This window comes from Neovison vison, chromosome 12 (assembly GCF_020171115.1).
Source record: "Neovison vison isolate M4711 chromosome 12, ASM_NN_V1, whole genome shotgun sequence".
Classification (NCBI taxonomy): domain Eukaryota; kingdom Metazoa; phylum Chordata; class Mammalia; order Carnivora; family Mustelidae; genus Neogale; species Neogale vison.
This window is the reverse complement of record NC_058102.1, coordinates 88,665,153-88,684,543: the sequence shown is the minus strand read 5'-3', so window position 1 is coordinate 88,684,543 and position 19,391 is coordinate 88,665,153. Positions and strand designations below refer to the sequence as shown.

The window sequence follows — 19,391 nt, the reverse complement described above, 5'->3', positions numbered from 1 at the left end:
CCACCTTACACCAGTTAGAATGGCCAAAATTAGCAAGACAGGAAACAACTTGTGTTGGAGAGGATGTGGAGAAAGGGGAACCCTCTCACACTTTTGGTGGGAATGCAAGTTGGTGCAGCCGCTTTGGAGAACAGTGTGGAGATTCCTTAAGAAATTAAAAATAGAGCTTCCCTATGACCCTGCAATTGCACTACTGAGTATTTACCCCAAAGATACAGATGTAGTGAAAAGAAGGGCCATCTGTCCCCCAATGTTTATAGCAGCAATGGCCACGGTCGCCAAACTGTGGAAAGAACCAAGATGCCCTTCAACGGACGAATGGATAAGGAAGATGTGGTCCATATACACTATGGAGTATTATGCCTCCATCAGAAAGGATGAATACCCAACTTTTGTAGCAACATGGAGGGGACTGGAAGAGATTATGCTGAGTGAAATTAAGTCAAGCAGAGAGAGTCAAATATCATATGGTTTCACTTATTTGTGGAGCATAACAAATAACATGGAGAACATAGGGAGATGGAGAGGAGAAGGGAGTTGAGGGAAATTGGAAGAGGAGGTGAACTATGAGAGACTATGGACTCTGAAAAACAATCTGAGGGTTTTGAAGGGGCGGGAGGTGTAAGGTTGGGGGAGCCACGTGGTGGGTATTAAGGAGGGCACGTATTGCATGGAACACTGGGTGTGGTACAAAAACAATGAATTCTGTTATGCTGAAAAGAAAAAAAAAACAACAAATGATGTATTGTATGGTGACTAACATAACGTAACAAAAATTACAAAAAATAAAATAAAAAAACAGTGGAAAAAAATGAAATCTTGCCATTTGCAACGACATGGATGGAACTAGAGGGTATTATGCTAAGTGAAATAAGTAAGAGAAAAACAAATACCATATGATTTCACTCATATGTAGAATTTAAGTAACAAAACAGATGAACATAGGGGAAGGGAAGGAAAAATAAAATAAGATGAAAGTTGAGAGGGAGGTAAACCATAAGAGGTGGCAAACTCTAGGAAACAAACTGAGGGTTGCCAGAAGGGAGGTGGGTGAGAGGAAGGGATAATTGGTGGGAGGGGCATTAAGGAGCGCACTCGATGTAATGACCACTGGGTGTAATATGCTACTGATGAATCACTAAATTCTACCTCTGAAATGAATATAAAATAAATAAATAAAAAATAAAAGCAAAAACAAAAGGAAAATACTAGCAAGTTGAATTCAGCAGCACATTAAAAAGACCATACATTGTAGTCAAGTGGGATTCATCCCTGGCATATGAGTTTGGTTGAACATATGCAAATCAATAAATGTTACATATCACATTAATATGACAAAAGATAAAAATCATATGATCACCTCAATAAATGCAGAAAAAGCTTTTGAAAAAACTCAACACCATTCATGATAAAAACTATCAACAAGCATGCCCAGAGCTAACATCAAACTCAGTGGTGAAAGGTTAAAAATTTTCCTCTAAGATGGGATCAAGACAAGGGTGCCCACTCTTAGGGCTCCTATCTAACCAAGTACTAGAAGTCCTCACCTGAGAAACCAGGCAAAAAACAAAAAAATTGAAGCCATCAGAATTGGAAAAGGAAGAAGTAAGATTGTCTCTCTTTGCAGATGATATGACTTTATATGTAGAAAATCTTAAAGACACCACCAAATAACCATTAGATCTAATCAATGAATTCAGTGAAATTGTGGGATATAAAATCAACATACAAAAATCAGTAGTGTTCCTATACACTCACAATGAATTATCTAAAACAAAAATTATGCAAATGGTCTCATTAGCATCAAAGCCAACAAAATACTGAGGAATAAATTTAACCAAGGAAAAGAAAGACCTGTACACTGGAAACTGTAAGACATGGATGAAAGAAATTGGAGAAGATATAAATACATGGAAAGATATCTGTGTGCATGGATTGGAAAAATTAATATTGTTAAACTGGCCATACTACCTAAAACCATCTGTAGATTCAATGCAATCCCTATCAAGATTCCAATAGCCTTTTTTTTACAGGAGTAGAAAAAGCAATAGAAAAGTTTCCATGGAACCACAAAAGAATAGCCAAAGCAATTCTGAGGAAGAAGAACAAAGCTGAAGCCACCACACTTCCAGATTTCAAACTATATTATAAAGCTATATTAATCAAAATGGCTTGGTACCAGCATGAAAACGGACCCAGAGACCAATAGAACAGATTTAAGAGTCCAGAAATAAATTCGTTCATGCATATAGTTCATGACTATGCATATAGTCAAGTAATCTTTGACCAAGGAGCCAAGGATACTAAGTGGTGGGGGATGGGAGGTTGGGGGAACCAGTTGGTGGGATTTAGGGAGGGCACGTATTGCATGGAGCACTGGGTGTGATGCAAAAACAATGAATACTGTTACGTTGAAAAGAAATAAAAAAAATAGCGGAGAAAAGACAATCTCATCAACAAATGGTGCTGGGACAATTGGACATTCAGACATAAAAGAAGAAAACTATCTTATATTGTTCACAAAAATTAACTCTTTAATGGATGAAAGACTTAAATGTAAGACCTGAAACCATAAAACCCTTGGAAGAAAACATAGGGAAGAAGTTTCTTGACATGGGTTTTGGAAATGATCTTCTTTTTGGATATGACGCCTAAAGCATAAACAACAAAATAAAAAATAACTGGGACTATATGAAACTAAAAAGCTTCCACAGGCCAAAAAAATAATCAGCAAAATGAAAAGGCCACTATGGATTGGGTGTTAATTATTCCTATTTTGATAGTCACTTTGCAAGAGACCTATATGCCAAGTCATTCTGCTGTATACCTTAAACTTCTACAGTGTTGCGTGTCCATTATATCTAAATAAAAACTGGAAAAAATGGGGCGCTTGGGTGGCTCAGTCGTTAAGCATCTGCCTTCGGCTCAGGTCAGGATCCCAGCCTCCTGGGATTGAGCCCCCTTATCAGGCTTCCTGCTCAGTGGGAAGCCTGCTTCTCTATTTCCAGCTCCCTCTGCTTGTATTCCCTCTCTTGCGATCTCTCTCTGTCATAAATAAATAAAATCTAAAAAAAAAAACTGGAAAAAAATCCGCATTTTAATTGGACTCATGGCTTATAAATATATTACATTGCTCGTGACCTCAAGCAGTCTCAGAATTCAATAAGGGAGATGCATGTGATAGCCCATTTTACAGGTGAAGCAATTAAGGCTCACAGAAGTTAACTCTTAGACCAGCAGCCATATAGCTGCTTAGTGAAGTCAAGGGCTGCTGATTTCAAGCCCTATGCTCTTTCCTCTTAAGGCTGCCTCTGTCCCAACCATGCATCCCTTTCTCTCCAAATCTTCTGGTCCTTCCTCTATCATGTCTCTCTGAGTCCTCCCTTTTCCTCCTCACCTCTACTCTGAGCCTGGACCCCACACCTTATTCTATATCCAACTAGTCTATGCCCTCCACACCCTGAAACCCTGGTGCCAAATCAGTGTACCTGAGTTGAGGCTATCACTGCACCCGCCCCTTCCTGGGCAACCTTAGAACTCCTGTTGGAATGAACCTTTCTTGATATCCCTTGTATTCTGAGCATGGTCACCCCATCTTCCTTGGAAGAGCCCAGACATGCCCCATGAACGCTTCCTCCAGGGTTACTGGAAGGCCAGCAGAGGGATTTTGAGCCAAACCCTAAACCACAGCTTAGGAACATTAAGTCTTAGCACATAGCAAAACCAGCTCCACCTTACTGACCTGAGTGGTCTCTAGCTTAGGAGACAGTCATACCCAAGAGTGATGCTTCTGTTCTAGGAGATGGAGTGTAGCTCAACCTCCCCACCCCCTGCCATGTCCGATACCTTCTAGGAAAGACAGCTAGTGTCCACAGAGTGCTTGTTGTGGGCTGGCCCTGCTGTCAACCCTCTGATTGACTCTTCACAACAGCCTCTGATAAAAGCGCATCTTGCAGATGAGGCCATTGAGGAACAGAGTGGCTAAGTAACTCATCCAAGGTCACACCGCCAGCAAGTAGCAGAGCTGGACGTGCAACCTAATCAATCTGATTCCAGAGTCCAAGTTCGTAACAACTGGGTTATGCAGGTTTATAGAGAAAGAAACAGAGAAGCAGGGGGGTACTGGAAATGGAAGTGATTTTGTATTCAATCTAGTCCATACTTTTCATTTTATAAGTGAGAAAGCAGGCTGAGAGCTGGGGGGAGCAAAACTCCTGGTAGAGCAAAACAAGCAAATGGTTTCACTGAAATTACATTTAGAGCTTAAAACCCAATTGGAGACATTTGCATTATCATGCAATAAAACTCAGATTAAATCCCTTGTCAGGAAGGCCCACTGACAACGACATGTTCTTTAGTAATACTCATTGAAGACTGGGACTGGCCTGGACTACAGGGGCTCCCACACGGAGTTCCTGGAGCCTGAGGACCCCAGGGGCTGCTCAGGAATGCAGGCAGCAGGTGAGAAGCTCACAGGACCCTGGTCTGCACCAGTTGGAGCATGTCTCCTTTTGTCTGTTTTACAAATAGGGCTATGCATGTCTTTGATGACAAGAATGTTTTGTGGTCAAAATGTGCCAAGTAACCCCTGGTTGCTCATGCCCAGGGTGGGAAAGGGAGGACCCTGTGCACAGAACCCTCCCCCAGCCCACTGTTCTCCCTGGTCCCTTCCCAAAATGCTGACTGGTACTTTTCTACAGAGTCTCTGATCCCCAAGTTGGCTCTGACTCCCAAAAGAATGACTCAGACCCCATGGGGCAGCTGAGGTCCGGTGACAACGACGGAACGGTCAAGGGCACAGACGGGCCATGGAAGGCGCGGGGGCTTTCTGACAGCACACAGCAGGTTTGGGCTGAGTAAAAGACCGCGGGATCCCTGTAATCCCAGGCTGAAAGTGAGGGCTTACCTCCCTCACCCAGAAAGCCCAGAGCAAACACTCCCTCCTGCCCCTGCTCCACGCCCCTGTCAGCTGCTCATCCTCTTTGATAAGATCAGGAACAGCTAGTTGCCAGATGAGGAAGGGTCACGGAGGACAGTAGTGGAAGGAAGCTGTGGGGGCGGAATGAGACCAGCTTTTGGCCCTTGTGGTCTGCTAGGGTCGCCTCGTCCAGTCTCCTGACTCCAGACCAGGCGGGCAGCAGGCATTTCTCCCTTTTCTCTCATGATTGCCTCTCTCACTTGAGGGCAAAATCGCTCTTGCAGACTGAACATATGTCTGCCCTCAGTTTCTCAGGCTGCTGTTGGACGGTTGTGTGAACTTCTGAAAATTCTGACTTAATAAAGCCACAGAATATGGCTCTGGTCTAGAACTTTCTTCCTGTTTGGTTTAGATTTATTGTAGAATTTGTAAGTTAAGTTAATTTTGATTTGGTTAATTGAAGGACTTAGAATTGCCCCTTGGGATGATTTCCTACCTTACTGGATACTTGCAAAGACAGGGTCACCTACACCAAGCAACCAATCATGTGACAAAAGCAAGGACAGAAGGAACAGAGACAGTTCTGCAGAATATGCAGTGGGCTGGTCAAGACCCTGTTGCTGCTCTGGTGGATCATAAGCTACGGGTCTGTAGAAGTTGCCATATGGTTTTTTTTTTTTTGTTGTTGTTGTTATTGTTTTTTCTGAAGTTACTGTGTGGGAAAGAGTTGCTAATGTAAAGCATTGTAGTGTAGCCGTTAAGGTCACAAGCTTTGCAGTTAGACAGAGAGGTCTGGCTTTCCACTGTCACCACGTCTAGCTGTGTGAGCTCAGGCAAGTTACAAAACCTCTCTGAGCCTCAGTGTCTGCAGCTCTAAACTGAGCATAGCAACACTTCTTTTGCAGGGTTGTTGTGAGGAATGGAACTGTTCTAAGAACAGCATCCAGTGTCCAACACATAATGGCAGCTGTAAATGAGAGTCCCTTCTATCTAAAAAGCACTATGGCCTTTTCCTTATTTTTTATCTGAGCATGGTATATGCCTCGATTTAGCTTTAGCTTCATGAGAAGTACCTCAGTTGAGAAATACCCACAGGCACAAAATTAGATTGATTATATATTATATATTATCCCCACTCCCCATCCCTTCCACCCCTTCCCCCTTCCTTCCTTCCTTCCTTCCTTCCCTCCTTCTTTCCTTCCTTGATTTCTTTTTTTTTTAAAAAGACTTTATTTATTTATTTGCCAGAGAGAGCGAGAGAGCGAGAGAGCGAGCACAGGCAGGTCGGGTGGCAGCAGAGGCAGAGGGAGAAGCAGGCTCCCCGCTGAGCAAGGAGACCTATGTGGGACTTGATCCCAGGATGCTGGGATTATGACCTGAGCCGAAGGCAGCTGCTTAACCAACTTAGCCACCCAGGCACCCCCCCACATTTTTTTTTTTTTTTTAAGATTTAAAATTTATTTGGCAGAGAGACGGTGAGAGAGGGAACACAAGCAGGGGGAGTGGGAGAAGGAGAAACAGGCCTCCTGCCGAGCAGGGAGCCTGATGCGGGGCTGGATCTCAGGATCCTGGGATCATGACCCAAGCCAAAGGCAGACTCTTAACTTACTGAGCCACCCAGGCACGCCCCCCTGTTGCTTTCTGTTTTAGGCTCCTGGCCTCTCTGCCATGACTCCTCCACCTACCCTCCATCTATTTAGAGGTCTCCTGCACAGCAGAGGGTTGAGCTGAGCAGAGGCTGAGGTGGGAAGTGCGGAGGGAGGGTTGCAGACCAGAGGTAGAGGCAGGAGGGGGGCAGAGGGAGGGGGTAAGGGTTGTGGTGGGGAGTGGAGGGGGGCTCCCAGCTGGCCCAGTCTTCCCTGCAGCCCTGCCCCCAAGAACTAGATCCACTGTCCTCCCTCTTTGCATCCCATGGGCCCTGCCCTTTCTCTTTGCAGGGAGGCTGGTCTTTTCTGCCGTGGCCAGCTTTTAGTCAGTCAGGGTCAGCTCGGACCTGTGGGAATTACCCAGGCCCCGATCACTGCTCTTCCTCAGATTTGGAATCTTATCAGGGGGGATGACAATCTTATCAGGGCTTGAGAAGAGAGGCAGGGAAACAGATTTGTCTAATTTCTCATCCTAAGTGGTAATGGCAAAGTCTGGGCAGATAAGAATGAATGTCCACTGACCTACTGTGTGCCAGGCACTGTGGGGTCCCTTTATAGATGAGAGGATGGGTTGAATGAGTTCATCTAATTAGTGGCAACGGGTGGGATTTGAACACAGGTCTATGTCACTCAGTGGGGAAGAATTTAAGTTAGAACTTAACACTAGGATTTTGCATTTAAAAACATTGCACTGAGAAGGAGCTCATGGGTTTCCCTATTCTGCCAAAGGGGTCCTCTACGCCAAAAGAGTTACAGACTCCTGCCCTGAATGTTGGGACCATTATAGAAAAACAGAACATTCTCTGTCCTGGTGGAGTCTAGCAAACAACTGGGCGGAAATGGAGCAGTGGGCACACCCAATAGGAACCTAGACTGGAGAGCACTACACTCGAATCTACACTAGAATCCTACAAACAGACCCAAACGGAGGCTGGAGGAGGAATGGGAGTCTTGAGAACCTGAGGCAGAGTTGACTCTCCTCTGCCCCCAGCTCCATGGCGGGTACATAGTAGGTCCTCAACAATTGTGTCAAGTTGGGGTGAGGCTTGATCTAGGTTTGGAAGGCTCTAAGGCTGGAATATGGATTTCTTCTCTTGTAGGTGCGTGTGGGGTCGAGTGCAGATGGAGGGATTGTAATGTTGGTAATAAATACAGGTTCAGCTTCTGACAGTTCACAGTGATGACCATCTCGTATCTTGAGAGGAGATGAAGGTAAATATTTGTTTTGTCTCCAATTTCTGGGTGAAGCAACTGAGCCCCAGACGATGACCTGCTCCAGGTTTGCAGAGTGGGTAAGAGTGGGCTGTGCCCTTGAATCCAGGCCCTTGGTTTCTAAACTCTGTGGAGTGAGAGAAAGGGCAATGGGCTGGGCCATCTTATGGGGAGCTGGGGGGCCTTGGGGAGGCTGTCGAAATGGAAGTGCAGTGAGTGGCAGGCCCGAAGGGCAGGGCCTGGGCAGGGGCATGTGATTCACGAGGCCCTGGGGCACTGGTTCAAGTTCTCCCAGAGGGGAGTGTGTTGGGCTTCTGTAAATGGTGCCCTCCGAATGACATCTGTAGGTGTGTTTGTGACATACTCAGCAGGATACGAGAAGGCTGGGCCTGTGCCAAAGGCCAAGCCCAGAGATGTTTCAGATTTTTCCCTTTATGCCCCTGCAACCAAGCCCTGCTGCTCTAGCACATATAAGAGACCCAGGCTAGGGCTGCAGCATTCACAGGCCTGGCCCCTCACATTTCTGACAACTCCAAGCTCGCTCTCTCCAGCCATGATCGCCAAACAACAGTGTGTCCGAGGCGGGTCCCGGGGCTTTAGCTGTGGCTCAGCTGTTGTCGGTGGGGGCAAGAGGGCTGCATTCAGCTCAGTCTCCGTGTCTGGGGGCACTGGCCGCTGCTCCTCTGGTGGCTTTGGCAGCAGGAGCCTCTACAACCTTGGGGGGAGAAAGAGCATCGCCATCAGCATGGCTGGGTCCCGACAAGGTGCTGGTTTTGGGTCTGCTGGAGGTTTCGGCTCTGGCAGCTTTGGAGCTGGTTTTGGTGCTGGCAACTTTGGTAGTGGATTTGGGGGTTCCTTCAGTGGATGGGGTGGTCCTGCCTTCCCTGCCTGCCCTGCTGGTGGGATTCAGGAGGTCACCATCAACCAGAGCCTGCTGACCCCACTCCGTGTGGAGATCGACCCCGAGATCCAGAAGGTCCGGACTGAGGAGCGGGAGCAGATCAAGACGCTCAACAACAAGTTTGCCTCATTCATCGACAAGGTGAGCTGTCCCCTTGGCCAGACAAGGTGGTAGAAACCAGGGCTTCTGAGTCCTGGCCTCTCAGAACTGAGCCTGTTGCAGCATTAAAAACCACTGAACGCAGGGCCTCTGTGTTCCAGCTGTTAAAGGGGAATTCTTCCTCTTTTGTGCTTGGCTGGTGAGACCAATGCACAGGCTGCTCAGACCAGTGCAATGTTTGGAGTCTTCCTAGATGCGCTGTGGGATACTGGGCAGATTGGTGAACTTTTCTGAATCCAGGCATCCCACCTTTTTCTCAGATTTTGGTTTCAGAAATGACATGGTTAATAATTTAATAATTAACTAAAATGAATTATAGTTAACATAACTCTTGGCACTTCTGTTGTCAGAGCTGAAGAAAGCCAGGCTGGTTTCCCAAATGAAAAGGGGATCGATGCCAATGACAGACTCTGGGTTCCAAGGTCTGGGACCTTGGAGGGTCATCTCCTTCATCCTCCTGACCCTAGGAAAAATTGCTCATTTCTGGATCTGTTTGAAGAGAAGAGGGATGTCTCCTTTTCTTTTTGTAATCCAACTTCTTTTTCTGTGCAGGGTCTAGAGATTCAAGTTCTTTAAGCTCAATTGCTGCCAAGTATGATGGATGATAGCAAGCAGATCAGCTCAGATTGCTGAGTCAGCTAGAGGTTAATGACTGAGTGAATGAGTATAGCCACTCAGTCAAGGTTGCCCTGGCTCTCTGTACATCCCTTTTAGTCTTCTTAGATGAATGGGGCAAGACTGATCCATCTCAAAGTAGACTGAGTGGCAGTGTTTGCTCTTCTTACTCGTTGAATAAGTCATCAGTAGCTTAAAGAGGCTTTACGGTGACTCCAGAACATACAGATACAAAAGTAAGACCCAGGGTTTTGTGCTTCCTTGTCTCATCTTCCCTCATCTCACCTTTTGGGTTCAGACTGTGATCAGTCACCCTAACCTGCTTTTCTTTCAGCTCTGAAGCACATAGTGGGAATATCATGCCAAGCTGCTACCCTGGTTTATCTGGTTAGATGTCTTTGTAGAGAGAGGGAGAGTTCCAGGAAGTCCCCTTGCAGGGTAAGCCTGGCTGAAACTCAGAATGTGTCTAGGGCCTTGATCTTAACTATTCAGACTCCATTGTACACAGGTTTAAAGAGACACACTAGGTCCATTTATTTAAAAATTTGTCAGTGAATTCATCATTCCTTTGCCTTAGGTCAGGATCACTTTAAATGCAAGAGTCCCAGACTGTGGTTGTATCTCCTACTTTTGTTTATTTTATTCTTCCTAAAAGTTCAATGTTCTTTTTGGCACCTTCACCCCCAGGGCCTCTGGATCCCTGGGGTCAAGAAGTTGTACTTGCTGCATAGTCAGGCTCTGTGGCTCTGGCTATGCTCTGTTCTCCACAATGCATGTGGCCCATTTGCTGCCATGAAGCAGGGCCACCTTTTGGTACCAGTGGATGGTACCTGGAGTGGCAACACAGTGGCCCTACTTGCATGGCTCTCGAGTCACCTGGCTGGTCTTGGGCAGTCCTCCTGCCAAAGCTTCAGGCCCTCATCTGCTGGTTGGTGACTTTTTAAAATACAGGTGCGGTTCTTAGAGCAACAGAATAAAGTCTTGGAGACCAAGTGGAACCTCCTCCAGCAGCAGACGACCACTACATCCAGCAAAAACCTTGAGCCTCTCTTTGAGGCCTACATCAGTGCCCTGAGGAAGCAGTTGGATACCTTGGTCAATGACAAAGGACGCTTGCAGTCTGAGCTGAAGACCACGCAGGACAGCGTGGAGGACTTTAAGACCAAGTATGTGCAGAGGAAAGAAGGATGCTGCCTGAAAGAGTCCGCCCAGCCATGCCCCAGAATCTTGGGCTCCTGTCTAGTCATTTAGAATTCCAGCTCTGAAGAGATCCCAAAAGGGTCAGGAAGGTTCTCTAGTTTGTTCTCCTGCATCTACATGGGCCCTTTTTAATGGGGTGAGGTCTCGTAACTCTGAGTTGCCTCAAACAGAATATGAGTGATATGTTCAGGGAGTTGGCCTTGCCATATACAAGCAAGATAAAAAACCATACAGATGAGCAGAGGTGTAGCATAGTCAGAAGAATACAGGTTATAGAGACAGATGGACCTTGTTTGAATACTGAGTCCTCTAGTTACTAGTTATGTGCTCTTAGGTAACTTGCTTAACCTCTCTGAGCCTTGTTTTTCTTCATCTTTAAAATGGTGATAATAATGCTAGGTTTTGAGAATTAAGTGAAATTAAATGATATTGAGAAATCAGATAGCATAGCACTGGATATAATGAGCATTTAACACATAGTAGTTCTTAATATGCTCCTAGTATGACAGAGCTGAGATAATCCCAGCAGCCTCTCTCTATTCATTCTCACAACAAAGAAAGAGAACTGGTGTTGGCAACATTCCTAATAATTGAATCCACCAAATGGACAGCCCTTCTACAGAAATAAAACCCACCAGATTGTGGTTGTTTGTCCTCCTCCCACCTTGTATCTGGGAAACAGTCTTTATTAAGCTTGATTTTCACATCTCTGAATAAACTTGGGTTTAGACTGGTATCTCACACATGTAACTTGTAAATGTAGGTTGAATGGATATTTGTATGAAAATGGGAAAATGTAGACAATTACCTGGATATTTCCGAAGAGTTAGGTGTTTGAAACCCAGCAGCAGAGGTCCAGGAAACATCAGCTCATTGTGGGGTTTCTGTCTTCTCCTTCCCACCTCTACCCCCAGGTATGAAGATGAGATCAACAAGCGTGCAGCTGCAGAGAATGACTTCGTGGTCCTCAAGAAGGTAAGACATGAAGGAGGGGCCAAAGGGGCTGTGAGGGTACTCTTTCCCTTGGGAGTGGTCTTTGGCTTGAATCATGTGTCTGGTCCATCTTGGCCTCTCCTTTATCTCACTTGGTACTATCCAGATCTATGTAGTCAAAGGAGGGGGTAACTGAACCAGACCATAAGGAAGTGAAGTTGGGAAAAATGCCCATTTGCATCATTAACTTCCATTTCTGCAGTTGGATTTAGGGCAGAGGACATCAAATGATTAGTCCCTTGCCACTTTTCCTGGTGCTAAGATGTCTTTCCTAAATGCTGCTGAGAACACCTTTGTGTGTCACTTAACATCCCCTTGCCCCTATTGGAATTTCTGTACCTTGTCTCTTTCTTCCCTGCCTCCTCTGCAGGATGTGGATGCCGCCTATATGAGCAAGGTGGAGTTGGAGGCCAAGGTGGATGCTCTGAACGATGAGATCAACTTCTTGAGGGTCCTCTTTGCTGCGGTGAGGACTCCATCCCCCTGCATTTGAAGAAGGGAATCCCAAATCTGTGAGGCTGCCGTGGAAAGTCACAGTTCTTTGAAAGGATTCCAGCTCCCTTACTTGCTGAGGGTGCTCCCAGCAAGCTCAGAGATAGAGTTGAAGTGAGAGACTCAGCCAGGAGGTTTTTGAAACCAGATGTTGTATTAGAAGGGGTCATTAGATCTCAAGATTGCATGGGATAGAATTTCTTGCGTCTAGCATTTCCCTGGTAATATGAATTCATTCCATTCCCTTCTATTCAGTGTACTGAACATCTGCTGACCTGGGATGGCTTATGGATCCCAGAGATCCAGTGAGGACTAGAAGCATTACTTTTCTGTCTTGAAATGTCACCAATCACTTGATTTCTACATAGAAACTTACCATTCTCCCACCTCCCTACACACTGGGATGCCAGCCATCTCTGCTTCCATCTGAGCCTGTGGCATGGCCATTTCCATGACCACAGTGGATTTCTGGTGTCAGAGATTAGGGAAGACTTTCTGGGGGCCTGACATATGATATTTTCCCTGCAGGAGCTGTCCCAGATGCAGACTCATGTCTCAGACACATCTGTGGTCCTGTCCATGGACAACAACCGGGACCTGGACCTGGACAGCATCATTGCTGAGGTCCGTGCCCAGTATGAGGAGATTGCCCAGAAGAGCAAGGCTGAGGCTGAAGCCCTGTACCAGACCAAGGTCGGTGTCAGGAATCTCTCCCTGGGGCTTCTGGGGCTCTGCTTTTGATTTCTGTGAACAGGTGATCGAAGCTCAAGCCCAAATGTCAGAGATGAACTAATCACCCAGGAATCTCTGATCCTCATTTGATTTGAGATTATATTACATTTTGTATTATCCTTGCCACCATTATTGTGCCTATTCTTGCTGAGTTCACTTGAGAACAGACCCTACCCAAACACCCTTGACCCCTCATTCCCTGTGTTTTCCTGGATATTAGGTCCAGCAACTCCAGATCTCGGTTGACCAACATGGTGACAATCTGAAGAATACCAAGAGTGAGATCTCAGAGCTCAACAGGTTGATCCAGAGGCTGAGGGCTGAGATTGAGAATGTCAAGAAACAGGTAAGTGTCACCATTCTCTGGCCATGGTATGATGCTGGAGGCCTAAGATGGGTGTCTCCATAGTAGACAAGAAGATCAGGCCTCAGGCCAGAAGATCCTGAGCTTGCATGAAGGGGCTTTGTGACTCATTATATAAGCCATACCCAGGTCTTTTCAGCAATACCCTACTTAACCTGACATGACACCCTGATAAATAAGGTTTCTTGACTCTTCATTGTTTTTTTTGCTCATCTCCATCTGATCAGTCTGGTGGAGACATTGGTGGGCCTGGCTGGAATCAATGAAATGCCTAAGAGTAGAGTAGGTGGGGAGAAGGACAAACAGAATCCTGGTATCCTAACCCAAGAAAAGCTGGCACAGGACAGAAGACAGGTGGAGAGGCCTTGATAGCAGGATGCTGATGACTGCCCCTTCATTGCCATTGTCTACAGTGCCAGACTCTGCAAGCTTCTGTGGCTGATGCAGAGCAACGTGGGGAGCTGGCCCTCAAAGATGCCTACAGCAAGTGCACAGAACTGGAGACCGCCCTGCAGAAGGCCAAGGAGGAGCTGGCCCGGATGTTGCGCGAGTACCAGGAGCTCCTGAGTGTGAAGCTGGCCCTGGATGTGGAGATTGCTACCTACCGCAAGCTGCTGGAGGGCGAGGAGTGCAGGTGGGATAGGGAAGGCAGGCCAGGAATGTGAGGGAGGGAGAGACCTCAGTACCAGGAGTTTGTACCTCTGCTGGACCACCTGTTTCATTACCGCATGGGTGCATTATGAGGCAGGGCAGTAGACAACAGGTTCACTCAGTTCTTTAATCTGACTGCATAAGGATGGGATAGGTGCTTAAGACCTGTTTACTGAACTAAGCATGGTGCCAGGTTCTACTGACTCACTAATCTTTCTCTCCTTCATAGAATGTCTGGAGAACGCCAGAGTGCCATGAGCATCTGTAAGTACCTTCTGCCCCTGCTATGGCTGTTTGTTCACCCTGGTTTGGGTGGAAACCTCTGATTGACAGTATTGTTGGAATAACCGTATCCTCTGCCTCTCTCTTACAGCTGTGGTTAGTGGTGGTGCTAGCACTGGGGGCATCGGCGGAGGATTAGGAAGCTGTTCTGGATTTGGCCTGGGCAGTGGTTTTGGCTCTGGCTCTGGAAGTGGCTTTGGGTTTGGTGGTGGTGTTTGTGGCAGTTCTGGCAGCAAGATCATCTCTACCACCACTATGACCAAGAGGTCCCACCGATAGAGGAGATGAGGTCCCTGCAGTCCCTGAGCCCAGCTGGGCCCAGCCCTGGTGTCTCTGTGCTTCCTTCACCCTCACCTCCACCCTCCCTCTTTGGGGCTCATCTTACCAGTGTCACCTCAGTGTGGGCTCTGCCCTCTTGGAGTTTGGTAGTTTCTTCTCGATTTGGGCCTGGTGATCCACCTGGAATGGGAAGGGTCTGACTCTTTACCTCCCATGGTCAGAGGAGAACAAAATCAGGAGTTTCATCTCCAGAATCATCAAGGTCATGTATGGCCCCTCCCAACCCAGGTTCCCGGATATCCCTCTACATCAGGACCAAACTCCTCTGTCACTTGGCAGCAACTGGCCCTGCAAGGTCAGGACAGGAACCCCTCAGTGTCCCATCCACCCCTTCTCCTTCCTTCTATCCATCTTTGGGTGAATCTTTAATAAAACGGTTTTATCATTCACTCTGAGCCATTGTCCTTGTTCCCTGGAGAGAAGTTTCTAGAATTCAGGTGGGAGTAGAGGAGGCTGGGGCCTGAAGGATCTGTCTGCACAGATCAAGGTCATCAACTAATTTGAGGGAGAAATGCAGTGTGTGGAGCCTGAAACCTGCCTATAGAAGAGGGTCACAGACTCAAAACAACCAACAATGACATAAAGATGATAGGCTATCAGAACAGGACCATCTCAGTGCTGAGCCTGCAGTGAATCTGGAGGGAAGGAATTGAGGAGAGCCAGTTAGGGGGTCTCCACTGAATATGGAGTGGGGGTTAGGGAGCTTGTGGAGAGTTTATATTTAGCATCTAGCAAGGCCTCCCTATTTTCATGAGACTCTATGTGGAGGACTCAATCCTACTGGACCAGCAAGGCTTTCAAGAACTTGTTTCAAGAATCAACAAGGTCCCGATTGCTGGATGGAGGGCTGGAAGCATGTCATCCTCACAGAGATTTCATGCTATGTTCACTTTCCCATCTCAGGTGGTTATGTCTGGGGTTATGTCTATATTGCTGTCCCTGAGTGGTAGGGTGTGGGAGAGGGGAGGCAGGTTTGCTAGAGTGATAAGAAGCTGCCAGGTGAAGCTGCCTGATTGGGACCAGCTCTGGAGATTATGATTGAAGAAATGAAGAATGGGGTGAGGATAGTCAGAGGTGAGGATCTGTGTCCATTGTTGACACTTTGTTTCCATACTGGACCAGTTCCAAGATACCTGGAGGAACATAATTTTCCTGTACAGCTCCTCTTGTGGTCTGACCTAAATCCTTCCTACTGCAGATGAAGAATACACTCATTTCCCTGACCCAATTGGTGCTTCCTACCCTGGACTGCCAGGCAATTTATTCAGACTCCAATCCCTCTAGCACAGTGCCCATTGGGCCTTTATTCTGTACAGACAGAAGGACACACAGTTTGCCCAAGGCCAGTCCCTGCCCATATGTCCTTCACACAGACCTGGAGGCAGGCTCAGGGCAGCAGGGGCAGAGCAACAAAGGGTTAATCTCAGGGGCTCATGCTTCCTGGGCTGGAAGGCTGGTCCTTCAGAAACCCTGCCCTAATCTCCCCATTGTCTTGTCCTGGTGTCAGAGAAGGAAGTCTTTGACTTTTTCCCACCACAACAGCCCCTCCCCTGGAAAATGCTGAATTGGCTCTTTTCTGAGTTTCTTTTTTTTTTTTTTTTAAGATTTTTTATTTATTTATTTGAGAGAGAGAGAGACAGTGAGAGAGAGCATGAGCGAGGAGAAGGTCAGAGAGCGAAGCAGACTCCCCATGGAGCTGGGAGCCTGATGTGGGACTCGATCCCGGGACTCCAGGATCACGCCCTGAGCCGAAGGCAGTCGTCCAACCAACTGAGCCACCCAGGCGTCCCTTTTCTGAGTTTCTTGAGTGGGGAGGAGGAGTCAAGGGTTGGTGCCAGTGGAGAGACTTCTGAAGTTTACCTACCAGGAGGGTGCAGGTTGTGGTGGGCCACACTGGGAAGCTGGGGACAGGTTAATGAATTTCTCATGCCCTCTGAGCAAGCCAAGTGTGGAAGTAGTCAGCTCCAGTAGGGTTGAATATAATGCTTTACATAGGAAACTCAGATCGAGTGGGTGTGTATCTTAGAATAAATGTTTTTGTAGGCAAGCGGCTACGTGGGTATGTTTGTGTTTTATTTCTATAAAGAAGACTCCTGGTTTACATAAAGACAGAAAACATTCTTGTTGGTTTCTATTACCAAAACAGTCCAGGGGAGTGGATCCTGGCCATGATCCATAGGTTTGGAACTGCCTGGCTATACAAAAGGGATTATCTGAAGGGGAAAATCCACTCTTGAGATAATAAACACGGCTCTTCTCTTAGATCCTTTGAATTGGATCCTGCCAGTTCTTCGTGTTCAAGGGAACTATGGAGACACAGATTGCATTACCTGCCCCTTGGTAGGCCCCACAGGCTTAATCCCCTCCAAAATGCTTTACCTTGACGCCTACTAAAATCACTTCTCACATTGTAATGGCCCAAATGTGGGTTGGCAGATCTTTAACTCAGTTTATTTGAGTCATCTGGTCTGACCCTCACTCTCCAAGCTCTTGACTTCTAGCCTTGGCTACAACCTCACAGGTGGTTCGGCTCAGGCTCCTGGCTCCCAAGCAATAGCCTCATTTGCTTAGGTCCTTTTCCCTTTACCAAGACCTTCTGCTCTGGGTCCAGCCTTCTGGCTTGGGAAAATTCTGCCAACACTTCTGAAGTCTCTCTCCTTTGTCAGCAGTGGTACTGAAGGATACATCAAAGAGGGGTTTATTTAATGTTGCCCCATTGCAGGATTTTGATTTGGCCTACTGTTGGGACCCAGGCTTTGGATTCTAACACCAGAGGACCTCAGAATAAGGCAGATCAACTACTATATCTTGGGTGCTGGTCAAGGTTTAGTGAAATAGCTATTTAGGGAAATAACTAAGGCAGTTTTGTCCCCCCTTATTACCCCCTAGGACAAGGTAATGGTGGACATCTTGGACAAAAGGAAGGAACAAGGGCAGTGGCTGGGTGGCTCAGTGGGTTAAGTCTCTGCCTTTGGCTCAGGTCATGATCTCAGGGTCCTAGGATCCACTCAGCAGGGAGCCTGCTTCCCCCTCCGCCTCTGCTTGCCTCTCTGCCTATCTATGCTCTATGTCAAATAAATAAATAAATAAAGCATTCAAAAAAAAAAAAAGGGAAGGAACAGGCTGAGGGAAGAGGCCATTTTATTTTATTTTTTAAAAGATTATTTATTTATTTATTTGACAGACAGAGATAACAAGTAGACAGAGAGGCAAGCAGAGAGAGGAAGGGAAGCAGGCTCTCTGCTGAGCAGAGAGCCCAATGTGAGGCTTGATCCCAGGGTCCTGGGATCATGACCTGAGCCAGAGGCAGAGACTTTAACCCACTGAGCCACCCAGATGTCCCATAGGAAGAGGCCATTTTAGCATCTGCTCCATCTGTTTGCTCTGTTGAAGGCAGAGACTGACTAGTTACCTCTGTATCCCATGAGGAGAAGACTGGGAGTGTAGGGCTTTGGCCATGAAGGGTCTTGGTGGGAGCCCCAGGACTCAGTCTCCTTGTTGCCCATGGTTTCTTGCGTTGACTTGGGGGTCAATGTAAAATTGTTCTGCATCTGTAGGTTTTTTACTTGAAGTGTTGTGGATTTGGTCTTCAAAAAAATTTTTTTTAAAATTTCTTTTCAGTGTAACAGAATTCATTGTTTATGCACCACACCCAGGGCTCCATGCAATATGTGCCCTCCATAATACCCACCACATGGCTCCCCCAACCTCCCACCCCCCCCGCCCCTTCAAAACCCTCAGATTGTTTTTCAGAGTCCATAGTCTCTCATAGTTCACCTCCCCTTCCAATTTCCCTCAACTCCCTTCTCTCCATCTCCCTATGTCCTCCATGTTATTTGTTATGCTCCACAAATAAGTGAAACCATATGATACTTGACTCTCTGCTTGACTTATTTCACTCAGCATAATCTCTTCCAGTCCCCTCCATGTTGCTACAAAAGTTGGGTATTCATCCTTTCTGATGGAGGCATAATACTCCATAGTGTATATGGACCACATCTTCCTTATCCATTCGTCCGTTGAAAGGCATCTTGCTTCTTTCCACAGTTTGGCAACCGTGGCCATTGCTGCTATAAACATTGGGGGACAGATGGCCCTTCTTTTCACTACATCTGTATCTTTGGGGTAAATACTCAGGAGTGCAATTGCAGGGTCATAGGGAAGCTCTATTTTTAATTTCTTAAGGAATCTCCACACTGTTCTCCAAAGCGGCTGCACCAACTTGCATTCCCACCAACAGTGTGAAAGGGTTCCCCTTTCTCCACATCCTCTCCAACACAAGTTGTTTCCTGTCTTGCTAATTTTGGCCATTCTAACTGGTGTAAGGTGGTATCTCAATGTGGTTTTAATTTGAATCTTCCTGATGGCTAGCGATGATGAACATTTTTTCATGTGTCTGATAACCATTTGTATGTCTTCATTGGAGAAGTATCTGTTCATGTCTTCTGCCCATTTTTAAAAATTAAATTAATTTATTTTCAGCATAACAGTTTTCATTATTTTTTCACCACACCCAGTGCAATCTGTGCCCTCTATAATACCCACCACCTGGTACCCCAACCTCCCACCCCCCCACCACTTCAAACCCCTCAGATTGTTTTTCAGAGTCCATAGTCTCTCATAGTTCACCTCCCCTTCCAATTTCTCCCAACTCCCGTCTCCTCTCTAACTCCCCATGTCCTCCATGCTATTTGTTATGCTCCACAAATAAGTGAAACCATATGATACTTGACTCTCTGCTTGACTTATTTCACTCAGCATAATCTCTTCCAGTCCAGTCCATGTTGCTACAAAAGTTGGGCATTCATCCTTTCTGATGGGGGTATAATACTCCATAGTGTATATGAACCACATTTTCCTTACCCATTCGTCTGTTGAAGGGCATCT

At 46.5% G+C, this 19,391-nt stretch overlaps 1 protein-coding gene across 1 annotated transcript; it reads left to right on the top strand.

The window, feature by feature from the left end:
• Positions 1 to 8,329: 8,329 nt before the first annotated feature.
• On the top strand, positions 8,330 to 14,444 carry KRT4 (keratin 4). Its single transcript, XM_044229172.1, has 9 exons — positions 8,330 to 8,818; positions 10,403 to 10,617; positions 11,566 to 11,626; positions 12,015 to 12,110; positions 12,665 to 12,829; positions 13,089 to 13,214; positions 13,646 to 13,866; positions 14,113 to 14,147; positions 14,257 to 14,444. The coding sequence occupies exons 1-9, from the start codon at positions 8,330 to 8,332 to the stop codon at positions 14,442 to 14,444; spliced, it is 1,596 nt and encodes a 531-aa protein (XP_044085107.1).
• The last annotated feature ends 4,947 nt before the right edge of the window (positions 14,445 to 19,391 follow it).

What these genes read in the sequence shown, in the direction of transcription:
- KRT4 (XM_044229172.1), top strand. Translation starts at nt 8,330, where the DNA reads ATGATCGCCAAACAACAGTGTGTCCGAGGCGGGTCCCGGGGCTTTAGC. An exon ending in TGAGGGTCCTCTTTGCTGCG is followed by an intron (nt 12,111 to 12,664) that starts GTGAGGACTCCA and finishes TTTTCCCTGCAG; the next exon opens with GAGCTGTCCCAGATGCAGAC. An exon ending in CCAGAGTGCCATGAGCATCT is followed by an intron (nt 14,148 to 14,256) that starts GTAAGTACCTTC and finishes TCTCTCTTACAG; the next exon opens with CTGTGGTTAGTGGTGGTGCT.